Source organism: Nematostella vectensis, chromosome 12 (assembly GCF_932526225.1).
Source record: "Nematostella vectensis chromosome 12, jaNemVect1.1, whole genome shotgun sequence".
In the NCBI taxonomy this organism is placed as follows: domain Eukaryota; kingdom Metazoa; phylum Cnidaria; class Anthozoa; order Actiniaria; family Edwardsiidae; genus Nematostella; species Nematostella vectensis.
The window spans coordinates 6,737,914-6,760,290 of record NC_064045.1 but is presented as its reverse complement, the minus strand read 5'-3'; the positions used below and the strand labels follow the sequence as shown (position 1 = coordinate 6,760,290).

The 22,377-nt window shown below is 40.2% G+C and overlaps 1 protein-coding gene across 2 annotated transcripts in view; it reads right to left on the bottom strand.

Moving 5' to 3' along the window:
• Positions 1–21,662, bottom strand: part of LOC5510097 (transmembrane protein 94) — a 44,636-nt gene extending 22,974 nt beyond the window's left edge. Inside the window, exons 1-9 of one of the 2 annotated variants that reach the window (XM_048719742.1) lie at positions 21,262–21,662; positions 19,605–19,667; positions 18,963–19,201; positions 18,566–18,702; positions 17,920–18,107; positions 16,817–16,910; positions 16,358–16,445; positions 9,473–9,578; positions 8,508–8,594 (exon numbers count right to left, since the gene is read on the bottom strand). In XM_048719742.1, coding sequence (XP_048575699.1) covers positions 8,508–8,594; positions 9,473–9,578; positions 16,358–16,445; positions 16,817–16,910; positions 17,920–18,107; positions 18,566–18,702; positions 18,963–19,201; positions 19,605–19,667; positions 21,262–21,336 — 1,077 coding nt within the window. In that variant the 5' untranslated portion in view covers positions 21,337–21,662. The remainder of the gene's footprint in view (positions 1–8,507; positions 8,595–9,472; positions 9,579–16,357; positions 16,446–16,816; positions 16,911–17,919; positions 18,108–18,565; positions 18,703–18,962; positions 19,202–19,604; positions 19,668–21,261) is intronic. The other variant, XM_048719741.1, reaches the window with a different exon arrangement.
• Positions 21,663–22,377: the final 715 nt, after the last annotated feature.

Below are 22,377 nucleotides of genomic sequence, written 5' to 3'. Positions count from 1 at the left end.
GGGTAGCCCTGAGAAACAACAAAAGGGTTAGTCCACAAGAATGAGAGTGGAAGAAGAGGAAGGACAGAGTAGCCCTGAAAATCAACATAGAGGTTCACTTCATAAGAGAGGGAATGGAGAGGGAAAGAGTAGCCCTGAAAATCAACATAGAGGTTCAGTTCATAAGAGAGGGAAGGGAGAGGGAAAGAGTAGCCCTGAAAATCAACATAGAGGTTCAGTTCATAAGAGAGGGAAGGGAGAGGGAAAGAGTAGCCCTGAAAATCAGCATAGAGGTTCAATTCATAAGAGAGGTAAGGGAGAGGGAAAGAGTAGCCCTGAAAATCAACATAGAGGTTCAGTTCATAAGAGAGGGAAGGGAGAGGTAAAAAAAGCCCTGAGAATCAACATAGAGGTTCAGTTCATAAGAGAGGGAAGGGAGAGGGGAAAGAGTAGCCCTGAAAATCAACATAGAGGTTCAGTTCATAAGAGAGGTAAGGGAGAGGGAAAGAGTAACCCTGAAAATCAACATACAGGTTCAATTCATAAGAGAGGGAAGGAAGAGGTAAAAAAGAGCCCTGAAAATCAACATAGAGGTTCAGTTCATAAGAGAGGGAAGGGAGAGGGAAAGAGTAGCCCTGGAAATCAACATAGAGGTTCAGTTCATAAGAGAGGGAAGGGAGAGGGGAAAGAGTAGCCCTGGAAATCAACATAGAGGTTCAGTTCATAAGAGAGGTAAGGGAGAGGGGAAAGAGTAACCCTGAAAATCAACATAGAGGTTCAATTCATAAGAGAGGGAAGGGAGAGGGAAAGAGTAGCCCTGAAAATCAACATAGAGGATCAGTTCATAAGAGAGGGAAGGGAGAGGGAAAGAGTAACCCTGAAAATCAACATACAGGTTCAATTCATAAGAGAGGGAAGGGAGAGGGAAAGAGTAGCCCTGGAAATCAACATACAGGTTCAGTTCATAAGAGAGGGAAGGGAGAGGGAAAGAGTAACCCTGAAAATCAACATACAGGTTCAATTCATAAGAGGGAAAGAAGAGGTAAAAAAGAGCCCTGAAAATCAACATAGAGGTTCAGTTCATAAGAGAGGGAAGGGAGAGGGAAAGAGTAGCCCTGGAAATCAACATAGAGGTTCACTTCATAAGAGAGGTAAGGGAGAGGGGAAAGAGTAGCCCTGAAAATCAACATAGAGGTTCACTTCATAAGAGAGGGAAGGGAGAGAGAAAGAGTAGCCCTGGAAATCAACATACAGGTTCAGTTCATAAGAGAGGTAAGGGAGAGGGGAAAGAGTTGCCCTGAAAATCAACATAGAGGTTCACTTCATAAGAGAGGTAAGGGAGAGGGAAAGAGTAGCCCTGAAAATCAACATACAGGTTCAATTCATAACAGAGGGAAGGAAGAGGTAAAAAAGAGCCCTGAAAATCAACATACAGGTTCAATTCATAAGAGAGGGAAGGGAGAGGGAAAGAGTAGCCCTGGAAATCAACATAGAGGTTCAATTCATAAGAGAGGTAAGGGAGAGGGAAAGAGTAGCCCTGAAAATCAACATAGAGGTTCAATTCATAAGAGAGGTAAGGGAGAGGGAAAGAGTAACCCTGAAAATCAACATACAGGTTCAATTCATAAGAGAGGGAAGGGAGAGAGAAAGAGTAGCCCTGGAAATCAACATAGAGGTTCAGTTCATAAGAGAGGGAAGGGAGAGGGAAAGAGTAGCCCTGAAAATCAACATACAGGTTCAATTCATAAGAGAGGGAAGGAAGAGGTAAAAAAGAGCCCTGAAAATCAACATAGAGGTTCAATTCATAAGAGAGGGAAGGGAGAGGGAAAGAGTAACCCTGAAAATCAACATACAGGTTCAATTCATAAGAGAGGGAAGGGAGAGGGAAAGAGTAGCCCTGGAAATCAACATACAGGTTCAGTTCATAAGAGAGGGAAGGGAGAGGGAAAGAGTAGCCCTGAAAATCAACATACAGGTTCAATTCATAAGAGAGGGAAGGGAGAGGGAAAGAGTAACCCTGAAAATCAACATACAGGTTCAATTCATAAGAGAGGGAAGGGAGAGGGAAAGAGTAACCCTGAAAATCAACATACAGGTTCAATTCATAAGAGAGGGAAGGGAGAGGGAAAGAGTAACCCTGAAAATCAACATACAGGTTCAATTCATAAGAGAGGGAAGGGAGAGGGAAAGAGTAGCCCTGGAAATCAACATAGAGGTTCAGTTCATAAGAGAGGGAAGGGAGAGGGAAAGAGTAACCCTGAAAATCAACATACAGGTTCAATTCATAAGAGAGGGAAGGAAGAGGTAAAAAAGAGCCCTGAAAATCAACATAGAGGTTCAGTTCATAAGAGAGGGAAGGGAGAGGGAAAGAGTAGCCCTGGAAATCAACATAGAGGTTCACTTCATAAGAGAGGTAAGGGAGAGGGGAAAGAGTAGCCCTGAAAATCAACATAGAGGTTCACTTCATAAGAGAGGGAAGGGAGAGGGAAAGAGTAGCCCTGGAAATCAACATACAGGTTCAGTTCATAAGAGAGGTAAGGGAGAGGGGAAAGAGTTGCCCTGAAAATCAACATAGAGGTTCACTTCATAAGAGAGGTAAGGGAGAGGGAAAGAGTAGCCCTGAAAATCAACATACAGGTTCAATTCATAAGAGAGGGAAGGAAGAGGTAAAAAAGAGCCCTGAAAATCAACATACAGGTTCAATTCATAAGAGAGGGAAGGGAGAGGGAAAGAGTAGCCCTGGAAATCAACATAGAGGTTCAATTCATAAGAGAGGGAAGGGAGAGGGGAAAGAGTAGCCCTGAAAATCAACATACAGGTTCAATTCATAAGAGAGGGAAGGGAGAGGGAAAGAGTAGCCCTGAAAATCAACATAGAGGTTCAATTCATAAGAGAGGGAAGGGAGAGGGGAAAGAGTAGCCCTGAAAATCAACATAGAGGTTCACTTCATAAGAGAGGGAAGGGAGAGGGAAAGAGTAGCCCTGAAAATCAACATACAGGTTCAATTCATAAGAGAGGGAAGGGAGAGGGGAAAGAGTAGCCCTGAAAATCAACATAGAGGATCAGTTCATAAGAGAGGGAAGGGAGAGGGAAAGAGTAGCCCTGAAAATCAACATAGAGGTTCAATTCATAAGAGAGGGAAGGGAGAGGGAAAGAGTAGCCCTGAAAATCAACATAGAGGTTCACTTCATAAGAGAGGGAAGGGAGAGGGAAAGAGTAGCCCTGGAAATCAACATAGAGGCTCAGTTCATAAGAGAGGGAAGGGAGAGGGGAAAGAGTAGCCCTGAAAATCAACATACAGGTTCACTTCATAAGAGAGGTAAGGGAGAGGGAAAGAGTAGCCCTGAAAATCAACATAGAGGTTCAATTCATAAGAGAGGGAAGGGAGAGGGGAAAGAGTAGCCCTGAAAATCAACATACAGGTTCACTTCATAAGAGAGGTAAGGGAGAGGGAAAGAGTAGCCCTGAAAATCAACATAGAGGTTCAATTCATAAGAGAGGGAAGGGAGAGGGGAAAGAGTAGCCCTGAAAATCAACATAGAGGTTCACTTCATAAGAGAGGGAAGGGAGAGGGAAAGAGTAGCCCTGAAAATCAACATACAGGTTCAATTCATAAGAGAGGGAAGGGAGAGAGGAAAGAGTAGCCCTGAAAATCAACATAGAGGTTCAGTTCATAAGAGAGGGAAGGGAGAGGGAAAGAGTAACCCTGAAAATCAACATACAGGTTCAGTTCATAAGAGAGATAGGGAGAGGGAAAGAGTAGCCCTGAAAATCAACATAGAGGTTCAGTTCATAAGAGAGGGAAGAGAGAGGGAAAGAGTAGCCCTGAAAATCAACATAGAGGTTCAATTCAAAAGAGAGGGAAGGAAGAGGTAAAAAAGAGCCCTGAAAATCAACATACAGGTTCAATTCATAAGAGAGGGAAGGGAGAGGGAAAGAGTAGCCCTGGAAATCAACATAGAGGTTCAATTCATAAGAGAGGGAAGGGAGAGGGGAAAGAGTAGCCCTGAAAATCAACATAGAGGTTCACTTCATAAGAGAGGGAAGGGAGAGGGAAAGAGTAGCCCTGAAAATCAACATACAGGTTCAATTCATAAGAGAGGGAAGGGAGAGGGAAAGAGTAGCCCTGGAAATCAACATAGAGGTTCAATTCATAAGAGAGGGAAGGGAGAGGGGAAAGAGTAGCCCTGAAAATCAACATACAGGTTCAATTCATAAGAGAGGGAAGGGAGAGGGAAAGAGTAGCCCTGAAAATCAACATAGAGGTTCAATTCATAAGAGAGGGAAGGGAGAGGGGAAAGAGTAGCCCTGAAAATCAACATAGAGGTTCACTTCATAAGAGAGGGAAGGGAGAGGGAAAGAGTAGCCCTGAAAATCAACATACAGGTTCAATTCATAAGAGAGGGAAGGGAGAGGGGAAAGAGTAGCCCTGAAAATCAACATAGAGGTTCAGTTCATAAGAGAGGGAAGGGAGAGGGAAAGAGTAGCCCTGAAAATCAACATAGAGGTTCAATTCATAAGAGAGAGAAGGGAGAGGGAAAGAGTAGCCCTGAAAATCAACATAGAGGTTCACTTCATAAGAGAGGGAAGGGAGAGGGAAAGAGTAGCCCTGGAAATCAACATAGAGGCTCAGTTCATAAGAGAGGGAAGGGAGAGGGGAAAGAGTAGCCCTGGAAATCAACATAGAGGTTCAATTCATAAGAGAGGGAAGGGAGAGGGGAAAGAGTAGCCCTGAAAATCAACATACAGGTTCAATTCATAAGAGAGGGAAGGGAGAGGGGAAAGAGTAGCCCTGAAAATCAACATAGAGGTTCAATTCATAAGAGAGGGAAGGGGGAGGGAAAGAGTAGCCCTGGAAATCAACATAGAGGTTCAATTCATAAGAGAGGGAAGGGAGAGGGGAAAGAGTAGCCCTGAAAATCAACATAGAGGTTCACTTCATAAGAGAGGGAAGGGAGAGGGAAAGAGTAGCCCTGAAAATCAACATACAGGTTCAATTCATAAGAGAGGGAAGGGAGAGGGGAAAGAGTAGCCCTGAAAATCAACATAGAGGTTCAGTTCATAAGAGAGGGAAGGGAGAGGGAAAGAGTAACCCTGAAAATCAACATACAGGTTCAGTTCATAAGAGAGATAGGGAGAGGGAAAGAGTAGCCCTGAAAATCAACATAGAGGTTCAGTTCATAAGAGAGGGAAGGGAGAGGGAAAGAGTAGCCCTGAAAATCAACATAGAGGTTCAATTCATAAGAGAGGGAAGGAAGAGGTAAAAAAGAGCCCTGAAAATCAACATACAGGTTCAATTCATAAGAGAGGGAAGGGAGAGGGAAAGAGTAGCCCTGGAAATCAACATAGAGGTTCAATTCATAAGAGAGGGAAGGGAGAGGGGAAAGAGTAGCCCTGAAAATCAACATAGAGGTTCACTTCATAAGAGAGGGAAGGGAGAGGGAAAGAGTAGCCCTGAAAATCAACATAGAGGTTCAATTCATAAGAGAGGGAAGGGAGAGGGGAAAGAGTAGCCCTGAAAATCAACATAGAGGTTCACTTCATAAGAGAGGGAAGGGAGAGGGAAAGAGTAGCCCTGAAAATCAACATAGAGGTTCAATTCATAAGAGAGGGAAGGGAGAGGGAAAGAGTAGCCCTGAAAATCAACATAGAGGTTCACTTCATAAGAGAGGGAAGGGAGAGGGAAAGAGTAGCCCTGGAAATCAACATAGAGGTTCAATTCATAAGAGAGGGAAGGGAGAGGGGAAAGAGTAGCCCTGAAAATCAACATACAGGTTCACTTCATAAGAGAGGTAAGGGAGAGGGAAAGAGTAGCCCTGAAAATCAACATAGAGGTTCAATTCATAAGAGAGGGAAGGGAGAGGGGAAAGAGTAGCCCTGAAAATCAACATAGAGGTTCACTTCATAAGAGAGGGAAGGGAGAGGGAAAGAGTAGCCCTGAAAATCAACATAGAGGTTCAGTTCATAAGAGAGGGAAGGGAGAGGGAAAGAGTAACCCTGAAAATCAACATACAGGTTCAGTTCATAAGAGAGATAGGGAGAGGGAAAGAGTAGCCCTGAAAATCAACATAGAGGTTCAGTTCATAAGAGAGGGAAGGGAGAGGGAAAGAGTAGCCCTGAAAATCAACATAGAGGTTCAATTCATAAGAGAGGGAAGGAAGAGGTAAAAAAGAGCCCTGAAAATCAACATACAGGTTCAATTCATAAGAGAGGGAAGGGAGAGGGAAAGAGTAGCCCTGGAAATCAACATAGAGGTTCAATTCATAAGAGAGGGAAGGGAGAGGGGAAAGAGTAGCCCTGAAAATCAACATAGAGGTTCAATTCATAAGAGAGGGAAGGGAGAGGGGAAAGAGTAGCCCTGAAAATCAACATAGAGGTTCACTTCATAAGAGAGGGAAGGGAGAGGGAAAGAGTAGCCCTGAAAATCAACATAGAGGTTCAATTCATAAGAGAGGGAAGGGAGAGGGAAAGAGTAGCCCTGAAAATCAACATAGAGGTTCACTTCATAAGAGAGGGAAGGGAGAGGGAAAGAGTAGCCCTGGAAATCAACATAGAGGTTCAATTCATAAGAGAGGGAAGGGAGAGGGGAAAGAGTAGCCCTGAAAATCAACATACAGGTTCACTTCATAAGAGAGGTAAGGGAGAGGGAAAGAGTAGCCCTGAAAATCAACATAGAGGTTCAATTCATAAGAGAGGGAAGGGAGAGGGGAAAGAGTAGCCCTGAAAATCAACATAGAGGTTCACTTCATAAGAGAGGGAAGGGAGAGGGAAAGAGTAGCCCTGAAAATCAACATACAGGTTCAATTCATAAGAGAGGGAAGGGAGAGGGGAAAGAGTAGCCCTGAAAATCAACATAGAGGTTCAGTTCATAAGAGAGGGAAGGGAGAGGGAAAGAGTAACCCTGAAAATCAACATACAGGTTCAGTTCATAAGAGAGATAGGGAGAGGGAAAGAGTAGCCCTGAAAATCAACATAGAGGTTCAGTTCATAAGAGAGGGAAGGGAGAGGGAAAGAGTAGCCCTGAAAATCAACATAGAGGCTCAGTTCATAAGAGAGGGAAGGGAGAGGGGAAAAAAAGCCCTGAAAATCAACATAGAGGTTCAGTTCATAAGAGAGGGAAGGGAGAGGGAAAGAGTAGCCCTGAAAATCAACATAGAGGTTCAATTCATAAGAGAGGGAAGGGAGAGGGAAAAGAGTAGCCCTGAAAATCAACATAGAGGCTCAGTTCATAAGAGAGGGAAGGGAGAGGGGAAAGAGTAGCCCTGAAAATCAACATAGAGGTTCACTTTATAAGAGAGGGAAGGGAGAGGGGAAAGAGTAGCCCTGAAAATCAACATACAGGTTCAGTTCATAAGAGAGGGAAGGGAGAGGGGAAAGAGTAGCCCTGAAAATCAACATAGAGGCTCAGTTCATAAGAGAGGGAAGGGAGAGGGGAAAGAGTAGCCCTGAAAATCAACATAGAGGTTCAATTCATAAGAGAGGGAAGGGAGAGGGAAAGAGTAGCCCTGAAAATCAACATAGAGGCTCAGTTCATAAGAGAGGGAAGGGAGAGGGGAAAGAGTAGCCCTGAAAATCAACATAGAGGTTCAATTCATAAGAGAGGTAAGGGAGAGGGAAAGAGTAGCCCTGAAAATCAACATAGAGGCTCAGTTCATAAGAGAGGGAAGGGAGAGGGGAAAAAAAGCCCTGAAAATCAACATAGAGGTTCAGTTCATAAGAGAGAGAAGGGAGAGGGAAAGAGTAGCCCTGAAAATCAACATAGAGGTTCAGTTCATAAGAGAGGGAAGGGAGAGGGAAAGAAGAGCCCATGAAAGATATGTGAGAATTAATAGGGCAGAATTGTTAAATTAAAATTGTTATAACCATAATGCAGGTACTTGAGTTATTATGTCCAATCTACAATACTGTAAAAGAAATTGCTCCATTCTATTGCTAAACAAATAAAAAGATAATAATAATTTCTCGAAATGATCACGAACTCTCAAAATCAAACCAAACGAAGAGTAAGGCCCCATTCATATGTTGCGCTCCTGCCGTGCCGTATCTAAATATCTACTTGTATCGACACAAATACATTGGGCTCGACGTTGATTCAAATAAAATTCGCACTAAATAAGTCAATAGATTGTGAGCAGTCAAAGTTGACTTGATGTGGAGTTTCTGTTGTACAAATCAAAACAGTTGTACTAATTGATTCGAGACAACAATAGCACAGATTTATGCTTAGTGCATTGCCGAACTTAAATGATTCTGACGTCGAACTGTTGATGTGATTTGACACTGCATAAGTAAAAAGTAAAAGAAATGGCAATTTTCCTGGATTCTTTATCATTTTTGTTTCGTTAATTTGTTGCTGTACGTAACATAATTATATTATAATCACTGTACAGGCGTGTTTTAGGTGAACAAGTTCAAAAACACGACTGCTTGGGTATTTTGCCTGTTCTTAGAGGGACCAAGATTAAGAATCTTATAGGCTTCAGTAATGATGTGCAAACAGAATAGAATTTGTTACTTGGTCTCTATACCTGGAGAAGCAGTATCATTTCACTCCAGTGACCAACTTCACCACCCAACAACAGAAACCGAGCAATGTTCACCAACAATGATAAACCCTGAAAAATAATAAATGAATACATAATATAGCTTTAAATGACGATGGAAGTATGGAATGTTGGGTAATGATTGTATCACCCATTTGATATATTGAAAGCATCAACCCTCAGCGTAACAAACGGGAAATCGTATCCTCTGGGACCAAGGGCGACGCGGAGACAGGAAGCCCGGGAGTACGCGTTTCGCGCGCGCTTCCTGTGTCCACGATCTCCGCGACGCCCTGGGTCACCGAGGATGGGGATCGAAACTCCATGCGAAAACTTGGTGTATAGCTGACGAAGTCTCCCCCTAAAAAACTCCGTAACTTTCAGTAAACGTCCATTTTGTTTTCTGTATTTAATTGATTTTACAGGAGCGGGTTACCAGCCTAACCCCAAACCTGGAGGGCCAAGGGATCACTCTTTGTCTGGCCCCTACCCTTATCCTGCCCCACATGGGTGAACCTACGTGGAATTTGAGACTTCAGGTGGTATAGCTCTAGGGTTCATTGAGATACGGGAACCGCCTCACCACGAATAAGGTGGTGATACAAGCAAAAACAGGATCACCAACCTTACATATTCATTAAGGGAATTTTAAGCGACGACGTTTGCTAAGGCAAGGTAAACGTGGAACGTGACTAAAGAAATGATTCCTTACCAGTTCTAAACTTGTCTCGATATAATTGACTTGTTTTTATAGTTCCAAAATAGAAAAGATAAGACTAGGATCTTGGTTCTGCCCTAGGAAGCATAAATGTATTGCAGACAGTAAATTTCACCTCCTGGCTATTCAAAATTTCTACTGCTTTCCGTCGTTGCCATTTCAGATACCATGTGGTTGCTTAACCCTCAATGGTACATTTGTCACTAGTGAAAGACGTATATAGTAAACTTACCAAAACTACCCAAACCAGCTTGTTCACAATAACTGTACTGACGATGAAGTGCATCTCATTTTCCAGTAAACTAACGGGTCTGTTGCAAGCATTTTGTAGAACGTTCCTGGGTAAAAATCAACACATCATATAGTATTTCAAAATTGTGAAGCTAGTTATCCTCCTTGCAACTGCAATACTGAACTACGAGAGTGCAGATAAAACTAAATGTGCTAAGCCCTTTGGGCCGGTCGTCACTAGCGAAGGAAACGGAGACAAAGAAAAGGCGAAGGTGAAAGAGCTTACGTGCGCCAGTGAATCAGCGTGAAGAAGGCGCAAGCGAAGAAAGGAGAAATGAAGTCGTAAGACACGCGTGTAAATCCGCACGAAGGAGGCACAAGCGAATAAAGGAGATATAAAGCCGTAAGACACGCGTGTAAATCCGCACGAAGGAGGCACAAGCGAAGAAAGGAGATATGAAGCCGTAAGACACACGTGTAAATCCGCACGAAGGAGGCACAAGCGAAGAAAGGAGAAATGAAGCCGTAAGACACGCGTGTAAATCCGCACGAAGGAGGCACAAGTGAAGAAAGGGAAAAAGAGCTGTTATATACCTTCCTTTCCCGCTTGCCTCTCCTCCGCACCCCCTTTTACACGCGAGAGACACATCTCACTTCTTTATGTACGCGCATTAATGCATAATGCATGACAACAACTAATGAATAGGATAAGAGCCAAAAGCAACCTCACACTTTTAGTTCAGTCAATCTACGGTTTAAGATCGGACTAATTGAATCACAAGTTTTTTCAACGTTTTTGTATTAAATAAGTCTACCTTTATAGCATACTAAAAGGCTTCAAAAATTGGAGCACGCAAACACCCCGAAAAACCGCATCGAATTTCCCCATTAAAAACCCAGGGATCCCAAATCATGAAAATCAAGAAAAATATACATACTTTAGAAAATTTAAATTTATACCACTATAAATGATAAGAAATATATATTTCTACACGATCTAGATAAAAATCAACGTTATCTGATATAGCTCATCTATTTTGGGCAAAATCCACAGGTTTTTGGAAGGAGAATAAAGCATATTATGTAATTATCATCATTAGTTTGAGTTTGTTTGATTTTAATGGCGTTGATCTCAAGTTTGTTGTTATCTTTCGGCAACCCTGCTTTCAGTTTTTTTAATAATTATTAAGTGTGATTGTAAATGCAGGACCCCAGTGATATCACACACAGTCTGAATGGGCTTATCCTGTCAAAACATTTGTAAAAAAATATATATAACTTTGTGATTTCACCATCACGATGCTTGTAGCCATTCAGCCCTTTTAAACATTTCTGAAAGTCCTTGCGGAAAGATCGCCCTTTTTTGCAAGACCCTACACTGGAAAACACCTGCACGGGTGTCTTAACCGACAGCGCAGTTAATGTTGATACCGGAGAAGATATCTTGTAAGCAGATAGCAGAACCTCAAAATCGGTAATTCGCATTGACAATTACGCGGTACATGTTACAGCTGTTGATCCAGCGCTCAATTCTAGCTCATCCCCAGAAGATTTTGAACAACATTTCTCCTTTGAGCTCAGCAGTTATCCTCCAGCATTGATAGATTCTATAATGAGAGTGGTGCAAAAGACTTTTGGCCGAGGTCATTTGGTCCACATTGGATGGATAACACCATCAACCGGGTTACAGTATGTATTGGATGGAGCTGCTCTTCTACACTGAATAATCTGACACATTCCACGAAGATTGAAACTCCTGCCGTAACTGTATCGTGGTGTTTTGGTTGGTAACGCCGATTGCTCCTCAACAGAGGTCATGACAGAAAAAAAAAGATCAGGTACAATTGGTGCCGCCGTTATTTTCTTTTTTAAACAAGGCGGTCGCTATTAGAAAAGAGAGTTTATTTAGGCAAAAAAGAAAAACAAGTAGGATTTTATTCAAATGCTGAGCATAGTACCCGAGGTCAAGCGGTTGTAGCACACGGAAGCGGATGACGAATGGATATGATTGCTTATGTGGAAAGCTGCGGTAAAATTGTCCACACGATTAGCATCCCCGTGACTGTTGGTGACGATACTTCCGTATGGAAGCCCATGACATCTACCTGAGCCGAAATCCCAATTGACTAGAAGATGGGGGGAATGACGACCGTGAAAGATCAGCTTGGGAAAAGTGACATGTCATGACAATTCTAAATTTTATTTCTATTTCTCATTTTATATTTTGCTTTTTATCCATGCGCGTCTTGGTTGTGATACCACCTTCCATGAATACGGGTAGGAAACGGGGCATCGTTCAAGAAGCTTGTCTCCTCACCCTACGTCCGCGCCCAGGCAGCTGTTGATAGGACAGAGCTAAGAGAACCATAAAATCTATCCCCGACTTCAGCAGCAGCCATGTTCAACAGTTCCAAGTTCCAGTATTCTATCAAGTCGATACAAGGGCGGTCTGAAGTCTGAGGGTAGATGTTATTCAACGACAGAGAGTCATCCAGGACTACAGCACTTTTAGTGCTCCTGTCGCAAGAACAATCTAGAGTGTTCGCCCTACGGCCAATGCAAAGGGTCATTGGGTACTAACTCTATCTCAATCGAAGACACGGATTCTATGGATTTAATATGTACCCACGAGCAAGAACCTAGAGTTTAAGAACCTGTGATAGGTTCTTAATTTTAAAGAAATTATAAAAGCTTGCAACATTAAAGAATCTATTTTCACAATTTAAAAAAACGATAATGAGAATGATTATATTATTAGTAATGTGTCCACATACTTTCTTGTTTTAAACTGAATCGATGACATTATTATTAAAAGCCACTAAGCACTATTTGTATGAGAATATGTTTCCATCACGTATGATCATTAATGATAACGATTGTACTCGAACAACCATGACGAAGAGACATCTTTATGCGAGCTCTCGCTTTATTTTACTAGTACTCCTGCTTTCTAGCTTAAAATGGTTTGATAAACCAAATACATCCTTACTAAACCAAAGCTCATGGTTTTCTGCGTTCAATTTGGGTTGCAAAGTGTTCCCTTCTCGTAATTGTGGACTTCAAAGATCTTCTAGTGGACCAAGAATGCCGCCATGTTTGAAACTGAGAGCAAGCATCTACATGACAAAAGTTGGCATTTGTGCTTTCTCACTCATAATTCTGAGTGGTGATATATCTCTCAATCCTGGTCCTTTTGGAAACAGTATGAATGTTTCTAGTTCATCGGCTTTTTCAACTACCTATACGGATGATAGTGATGTTCTCTCTGAGTCTTCAATCGCTGACTCAGATTTCTACGTTGATTCATCCACGTCAGATGTCTCTGACTCAGTGATTTCTGACTACTTTAATATTAATCTTGGAGAAAATGGTATTCGATTTGGAAGCTGGAATGTTGACTGTCTCACAATGCCTAAATTTGAACAGCTTAAACTATTAATGTTGGACAAGGACAGTCGACCGCAAGTTGATGTTTTATCCATCAATGAATCAGCTCTGAAGCCGTCGATCCCTGATTCTCTCTATTCGATACCTCACTTTGATATGTATCGTCGTGATCGTAAAGGAAGTAAGAAAAAGGGAGGAGTTTTGATGTATGTGAACACTGATTTAAAGCATAAAAGGAGAACTGATCTGGAGGACACAAATATCGAATCAATTTGGATGGAAATTTATCCCTTCAAATCTAAACGTCCAGTTTTTTTCAATGGTTTATACCGTCCTCCGTCATATTGCAAAGAAGATGATATCGCCTTGGAGAATAACGTTGAAAGCGCGTATCTTTTAAATTTTGAAACGATCATTCTTGGTGATTTGAATATTAATTATCTGGCATCATTGAATTTCAAAAAACATCGACTTGTTCGTGCTTTCACAAGCATGAATTTCAAGCAACTGGTTACCCAGGTAACAAGACCTATTAGTGAAACTTGCCTTGATCATATTTTTAGTAATCGTCCCGAGAGAATTCATTCCATCGGTACCAGAGACTTTGCATTGTCAGATCATTTGCCTGTGTTTGCTGTCCGGCTATACTCCAAAACGAAAAATCCACGTGCAATTCCCGGTAAAATCACGTATCGTAGGATGAAAGACCTTGACGAGTCGCGATTCCTGAGCACTTTAAAAACGATCCCTTGGGATACCGCTTTTTTGTTTGACACCATAGATGACATTCTTGGCGCTTGGGAGCAGTTGTTTAATGGTGTTCTCGATAACCATTGTCCTTGGAAAGAGAAAAGGGTGGCACGTGTAAAACCGACGCCTTGGATAACTAAAGAGGTATTGCAATTAATTCAAAAACGTGATGCGCTGTTAAAGAAAGCTCGTCGTTCTTCCCTGGCTGATGACTGGGATTCTTATAGGTCAGTACGTAATAAAGCGTCTAATGCAATTAAATCTGCAAAGTATAAATTCTACAATAGCTGTTTTGAAGAAAATAAATCCAATCCTAAAGGAGTCTGGAAAATTATCAAATCGCTTATGGGTACTGATGAGAAAACAGAAAAACGCTCCACTTGTAATCTGAGTGCCAATGATTTTAATGTACATTTTACATCCATTGCTGATAGCTTGAGAAATCTACTACCAAGTGTACCGTTTGACATCTCAAAGCTGGAGCACTTTGTACTTTCCAGAAAGGACCCTGAAACTGTTTTCTCGATACCGCGAATCCCTATTGGTTTTACAATTAATTGTCTTCAAACTTTGAACTTAAGGAAAGCTATGGGTATCGATAAATTCAGTGCAAAGATTCTTAAGCTGGCGGCACCTATTATTGCACCCTCAATTTCAAAGCTGATGAACTACTCTATCGAAAGTTCCGAGTTTCCAAAACGATGGAAAACGGCCAAAGTTACCCCTTTATATAAATCTGGTGATCATATGGACAAGAGTAACTACCGCCCTATATCCGTCTTGCCCATCCTGTCTAAGCTTCTTGAGAGACATGTTCACAATCATTTTTATGATTATCTTGTCGAAAACAAATTATTATATGCAAGTCAATCTGGGTTCCGCAGGCATCATGGAACTGAGACAGCATTAATTAAAGTAGTAGATAATCTCCTCTTTCAATTGGATAAGAACTGTGTAAGTGGTATGCTCCTTATTGATTATCGAAAGGCTTTTGACATGGTTGACCATATTATCTTGATGTCAAAGCTGAAAGCCTATGGTTTAGACAAGAACACTACGTCATGGTTTGAATCCTATCTACGGGGAAGGCGACAATTTGTTTCTATTGACGGCGTGGACTCAGATCTTTCTGTTATACAACATGGAGTTCCTCAAGGAAGCATTCTTGGCCCTTTGCTTTTTGTTTTATTCATCAACGATCTTCCTTTTCATATTAGTTCACCTAAAGTGAAGATAGATCTTTATGCGGATGATACTACTATCTCGTTTTCAACCGATGTCAATAATACTTCCAATTTAGAGAACACTCTTAATTCAGTGATGAGGGATGTGGAAGTATGGACCAATTGCAACAAACTTCCAATAAATGAGACGAAGTCAAAATCACTACTTGTGACTGGTAAACGCCTTGGAGAGAAAGCACCACACAGTAAATTATCCATTTCGACATCTAATGGAAACACCCTTGAATCAGTGGAATCAGTAAGACTCCTTGGACTGGATGTGGACAGTAAATTGACCTTTTCGGATCACGCTGAAAGGACATACAAGAAAATTGCAGGAAGAATCGGCGTACTAAATAAGATCAAAGGTTGTCTACCCATCAAACAAAGAACAAATTTCTATAATGCCATGATCAAACCTTTGTTTAGCTATGCTGGGACTGTTTGGCAAACAGCATCAACTAAGGATTGTTTGTCAAGATTTCTAACTCTACAAAAAAGAGCTGCACGTCTAATACTCAACGCTGAACCCAGAGCACCCTCAGTACCGTTGTTTAATAGACTTCAATGGCTGCCTTTCTATCTGGACAATCACATCTCAATGTGTTCTATTCTCTTTAAAAGGCTACAACTGATGGTGCCCGAATATCTAATTGAAACTCTTAAGCTGAACAATACACTTCATAATAGAAATACTCGTTTCTCAGGACTGAATTTTATAACTCCAAAGTATACTAGAAAAACCGAAGGTGGGAAAACGTTTACAGTAAATGCCATCCATAAATGGAACAATTTAGAAGCCAGCATAAAGAAACTGCCTAATATAAGCTCTTTTAAGAACGCTCTCCGTCATAAATATCTTAATGAACAATTACTTTTAAATCATTTTAATATTTCGAATTAACTCATATTTTATTTTCTTTATTTAATCTTTCTCCTTTTGGTCTGGGTGGGAATAGTATTTTTATAATTTGTATTGTAAATAGAGATTTTATATATATATATATATATATATATATATTTTATATTGTATTATTTGTATGTATGAGTTTTGAGGGCCACAAGTTTACTAGTGTATTACACTATTAAGTGCCACCCTCTGTAAATAAAGTTATTAATTAATTAATTAAGAAATGTCTGCAAGATCAAAGTGGTGGTTACAAGAATAGCTAAAAAATCTGTGTGCATTTGAACCAAAATAACTGAACTAGTTCAAATAACGTCAACTTTTATCCTAATCGAGTAGAATTATATATCTCTAGTAATCTAAGGTGGTATAAATTTCTTTTTTATCAAGTATGTATTTTTTTCGTGATTTTCATGAGTCGGGAACCCAGTGGTTTTTCTAACAAGCCTTGTATAGGAAAATTCGATCCCGTTTCTCGGGGTGTTTGCCTCTCCGATTTTTTTAGACTAACTTTCTGTGCAAAAAACTGTTAAAAAACCTTGTGTTGCAATAAGTCCGATGTTGGCCCCTTTTTGACGTAGATTGACTGGAATATTTATCAACCGTCACTAGTATATACCTGAGTGTATCTTGATAGGGGCTTTCTTTAACAAGAAATCTCTTCCTGGGCTGGGGCTGACATGGCATGGTTCGGTCACTGTGAAGGTCTGTTGAAAACCACATGGTGGAGGTCATGCCTGGTGCGTACATAGTGAGGTACATAAGGTGCGCCCTGTTCCCCTCTGTTCTGTAGCGCCTCCCCCCCCCCCTGTTCCGGTATTATTATTTTGTATGACACGTCTGTCACAATTTTCAGGAGAAAAAAACCCTGTGAAATTTATTTGTATGACAATGGTCTTTTCAGGTTGCGGAGTCTAATCCTAATCTCTGTGAAATCCAAACCATCCTACAATAAAAACAGCTAAATTCCATCCCTAAAGTGTAAAATGATGCAGGATAGTAATATTTTTCAAAATGATAATAGAAATATACAAAACAAAACAAAAACTGAAATAATACACCAGACAGACGTTTGTACCTTCGCAGGGTGGTGATGACGATGGCGGAAGATACATGTCTCCTTTTTCTAAGACTTGTTGAGAAAGACTGTAAGATCCATCTGCATGGATAGACTGACAAAAAAAAACAGATAATCAAAGATACACGATACATACAATACTCTCAAGCCTCGTGAAGCCACTAACTCGTGTAACAAACTCTTGCACTAAATAGATTTAAAAACACTTCGTGTTCTAACAAAGATCAGTTATCCTTCTATGTGCTTTCCTTATTGAAATTTCTCCTTTCTCCATTCTTCCATTCGTGTTTTGTTACAATGCTTTTCTGCATTTGTGTTTGTGCTTTTATGTTTTATCTCGCATTGTTATTTTACTTAATTTTTGTTTTCCTTAAATGATGATGATTAGTACCGGAATGCCTGCAGATCAGTGACTGTATGTAAACTTATAAACTCCTTGTGGCAAACCGAAGGCTAAATTCTCTCATATTCGGCATGACAGTTGCAGCCATCTATGTGTTTATTTTGGCTTGAGTTTGCCATTCAAAAAGGCACATAATTCCTAAGTGCAATTTGCCTTTTGAGATAAACAAATGTGGATTTAAAAAAGGGCTCTTCTCTTTCCTCTTAGGGGTCCTGTAAAGCTAAAAAGAAAACCCCTACCCTCCCCATCCAATTTGTTTTTGACAGCACTCAACACCATATAATATAATATAATATAATATTATATTCACAGCTATTTTTATATTTTGACACAATATCTACAAAATAAAAATACATGGATCATCTTTTTTTTCGATTGTCTTATCTTCTTTTTTTCAAAGTTGCCCTTAACCCCCTCCACCCTTCCTAAATTTTCTCGATTTTTTTTTATATTCTTACAACAACTTTAGAAGATCCCTTTTTTGTTTCTGATTTAATTGGGGTAAGTTTATAGCATGTTAAAATCATGTCCTGTTGAATGTACCACGTACCACCAAGTCTGTCCAGCATCTCAAGATACTAGAGAGGTTGAGTCTCTGGTTTAACACTATCCAAAAAGACAAGTGATAAGTACTCCCAAATATGAAGAGCCATACTCTACACCACCATATTTTACACCTGACCTGGACAATAGCACCCACCTGAATAAGTTGAACTTTAGCAGGGGAGGTGTGGCTTGGACCCAGAGAAATGATGTCCCCTTCCACCAGTAAGTTACAAGGCATACTGATCAGCTCATTGTCGCGGTACGTGTGGACCATGGATATGGACGGGGAGGGCGGCGTACATGGATCAACATAATCCAGCGGGTTCCAATTACAGTATGATACTAAATAACAAGAGATAGGTGAGAATATCAGCTAGGGTATAACAAGGATATAAACTGATTTTTCTTCGAGAGAGCTTTTTTACATACGCTTACAAAAAAAAGTTAAATACACACAAATTTGAACTTCCTCTTATAAGCATCTAAAATCTGTCTTCTGTTTTGCTTTGTTACAAACAAAAAATTTGCCTCCTTCGTCACATTGTTATATTTCTTTTTTCTTTGACTCAATCTGTGATTTTATGCTCTCTTCAATCTGGCTTCAAAAAAAATGCTGTTTTCGGGTTTTCAGGGGGGGCACAGGGTGTGCGGGGTACTCCCCTTGGCACCCAAAAGTGGGTCGTTTCTTATTAAGAGATCTTAATACGCACCCCAGCTCTGTCTGTCAATAAATGTCAGTGAACGGTTTGTTCAAAGGTACTCATTGTCAGTAGATATATCATTTTACAGGCAGTGCCTACCTTTGCAAGATTCAAGCAGCTCTTCTGCCCTACGGTACACCTCTGTGCGTCTCAGATTTTCTTCACGAACACAAATCACCAGGTTTGCCAGTGTAATGATAAGAACTAGAAAAGCCTCCAAAAGTGGTAAACTGTACCTGAAATAAATAAGAGAGAATTACTCTTGGCTGATTGCATACTGGTACTGCTTTTACAGTTTTCCAACATGCATAAAAACATTCACAGCACAGCAAGCACAGAATTTCTGTTATGTGAACGAACCTTTAAGTTTAGCGAAGAAGAGGTTTCCTAAAACCAAGCTCAAACTTTCCATTTTAGAAGGCTTTAAGTTTATACCACGAAACAGCAACATTGTACAAGGTTCACATTTTCCAAGAAAAGTACAGTTTATTCTTACCTTTGCTTATCAGAAAGAGCATAGCTGCTGACCATGATAAGAACTTCAAAGGCAAGAATGCCAATACTGATCCAGCTGATGCTAGCATGGTGGTTACAGTGCAACGTCTTCCAGACATCGCTGGTCCACTTAACATTATTTGATTCATTGTATTGATCCAATACTTTGCGTATAGTAGCAAAGAGCTTTTTATGCGCTTGCTGTGATGTCAGACCTACCAATGCTTCCTCAGGAGTTTTCTGCAAACAAAAACAAATTACACTGATTGGTGGAGGTTTAGGATAAGTAGAGGCAGAAACACAGTTTTCTTTCTTAGCTTGCCCCTCCTCCTAAGAAATGGCTACCACAGCTCCACCTCCCCCTCCCTCCTTTTTTGGCTGTACTATAAGATGTGAAAGAAGAGCAGGAGACATGGTATACTAATATTAGGGAGAGGCAATTACTTTTATGTAGCTACATGCCTGATGTGAAATGACCCACATCCCCTCCTTACCCCTATTTACAGGGCTGATGAAAAACTAAAGCCCCTAGTAACACGGCTGATGTAAAATGGTCCCAAACCCCTAGTTACATACCCATGCATGCCAGATTTTCAGGAAACATTTTCAAATTCCTTATTTTAACAATCTCAATGAATGGTACCTCGCAATTGTCTAAAGACTGTAGTTCCATGTACGCAAGATCAACATCACTTGGGTCTGAAACCTGAAAATAAAGAACGGTAAGCATTGAATACATAATAGAGCTACTGTACTGAAATGGAGACTACAACTTTTTGTGACAGTCACTATATTAATCATTTTTAGTGAAATTGTCTAGAACCTTCTAAACATGCAAAGCTCATGGCTTGGTATGGAACATTGTAGAAATAGATACAGTACATACATAACATTCTAGAATTTACTTTATTCACTAGGATTGTTGTTAGCTACAGTAGAATGCTTTAGAACCACCATGACAAGGTTATGGATAAATAATGCATTAGTTTGAAAGAATATGGTAGTGGGTTGTGGAATGATGTAATGTTTCTACTCAAAGGCCTAGGATCTGTCATGGAAACATGTCTGACCACGACATCTTGGCGAAAAATTTGACAAAAACAAAACATCCAGAGGGGGCAGGATTTTGTTTTAAGGTTAGGTGTAATTTTAAATCGCAATTTATTGTTCGCCTGTGCCTTATAATGGCAGCAATTGTCATCGGAAGTTAGCTCCAGCATCACTCTAGCGATATATGTGGAGAAATTTATTTTTTGCTATGATTTTATTTAAATACAAATAAATTCAGCAGAAGTGGTGTAACGGAGTTTGGAAATAACTTTCCACACTTGTCTGAACTTAAGCCTCTAGGCTTGAAATCGAGTTTTTGCAAAACCCAAGTAATTCCAAAAACATTCGATGCAGGGATATAAAAAAAAAGTGTTCCAAACATGAATGGATGCAATAAAGAGTAAGACATGTACTTAGAAGGAGTTTTATTGAGAACTTCGTGACCTAGTTGATATTCGTAAACCAAGACCAAAGCACATGCTAAATAAACAATGCGCTGAGTTGAGTGGGCTCCCTGTGCTAGGACAAACACCATTCTTTCCACTCCAAATGCAAAGGAACATAGAACATTTATAATTGGTTGATTTGCTGCATTTTCATTGGAACAGTACATAGAAAGAATAGCATCTAACTATAAACTAGGTCTTACTAACGAAAGCCATGTCTGGAAATACATTAGGTATATCTAAAAACCCCAAGTGTAAAAGAATACTGATATCTAACTTTTACCCATCTGAATAAACATACAGTAGGTTAAAATTTCGTCATACACAATATAGGTCTTGGCAAGGGACTTGAGTAGGAAAAATATGTGAGCAAATCAGGGAAAATGTTTGTGCTCTTAGCATACAATCAGGGGGGATGTGCTGCCAAATAGAAGGTCATTTCCTTTTGAAGGATAAACAAATACTATCCTTTTGTAATATGATACCTATGACTATAAATCCCATAAATTTACTGTGTAAATATTATATCATTTATTTTTCTCCAGATACATTTTTCTGCTAAAGCAAGTGGTGAAATTTAACATTACTTATTACGAGGATTATACATATCCAATTAACTAGATGATTAAGCCATTGTTTAAATATCCAGTGTTAATAAAATCCTCTATATATTTGCGATATTGAAATCAAATAATCTTTGACGTTGGGTTATTTATTAGTTTCATTTTATGCTGTACAATATGATTAAGTTAAGATGTTATTATTGCCTTTAGACGGCACGACTGATCCCTCTCGCAAACTCACCGCTGTCTCACGATGCCTCCAGCTCCATGTTCTCCTCACAAACGACTTTGATTCCCCAGAAATTGATTCATCCATCTTTAATTGGCTCTTTCTTAAATATTTGTCATTCTAAAGTAGGGTTTTGGAACAAATTTTGACTTGACAAATTACACTCACAGACCTCGAATTCTTACGACGATGCAATGATCTAAAATGTTCGAGTGCAGTTGTAATTTGCCCAGTGGATAGATGAAAATCACATCTCTGTATTACTTTATGCATGTGCTGTTCAGTGCAGCCGTTTTTCAAAGGATTTTTAAGATGTCAATTTCTACATATCGCCGGTCGCCATTTTGTTGTCGAACTCCCCGCCACCACAAATTCGTAACCAGTCCTCCACTCGTGCACAAACTTATTTTTTGGGAAAGGGGAGGGAGAGAATTAGAATAATCAGCTTCATCATAATCTAGTTTACTCTCGTAAACAAAAGTTGACATATGCACGTGCGAAATCGAACAAAAAAGGATCATAAACCATATATAAACATAAATGCTGTGCATAATGACATCACATCACAGGACATTGATTCCCGAGAGACGCAGCGCGAGAAAGACATATATATATTTTTCACTTTATATCTCAGCGAGCTGTGTGTGGCATAACCGTATAAGATTAAGGTCTAGGAACCTGGTTATTCAGGTACCGCGAAGGCGGAGGAGCTTGAGGCCCACCCACCACTTTTTGCGATAGAAACAAGTCAAACACTATGATTTATTCCTTTTTCGTTTTTCAAAATGATATTTTTTTTTCAAAATGCCAGCCACTTGTCAACATGCTCCGCGGTCCCTGTTATTGCCTCCATATTAATACGCGGTACCTCGGTTTCTGTGTGTTGCACAGTTCGCTAGATAGCGGTGCTGGGACCGAAATCTCCAGCTTAGCCGTAAAGCTTTTTAAAAGCTGTAACGGTGTTACAGCGTATCTCTAGAAGAATGGTCTCTCTTTCTTTTCCTTTTTTTCATCTGATTTGGATGAGCCTCAATCCTTAGCAAACGGACTCGACTTTTTCTCCTTTTTACCACTCATCAGTACATTTTTATAGCTTTTGTTATATAATTTCTCTCGTGTCATCATTTT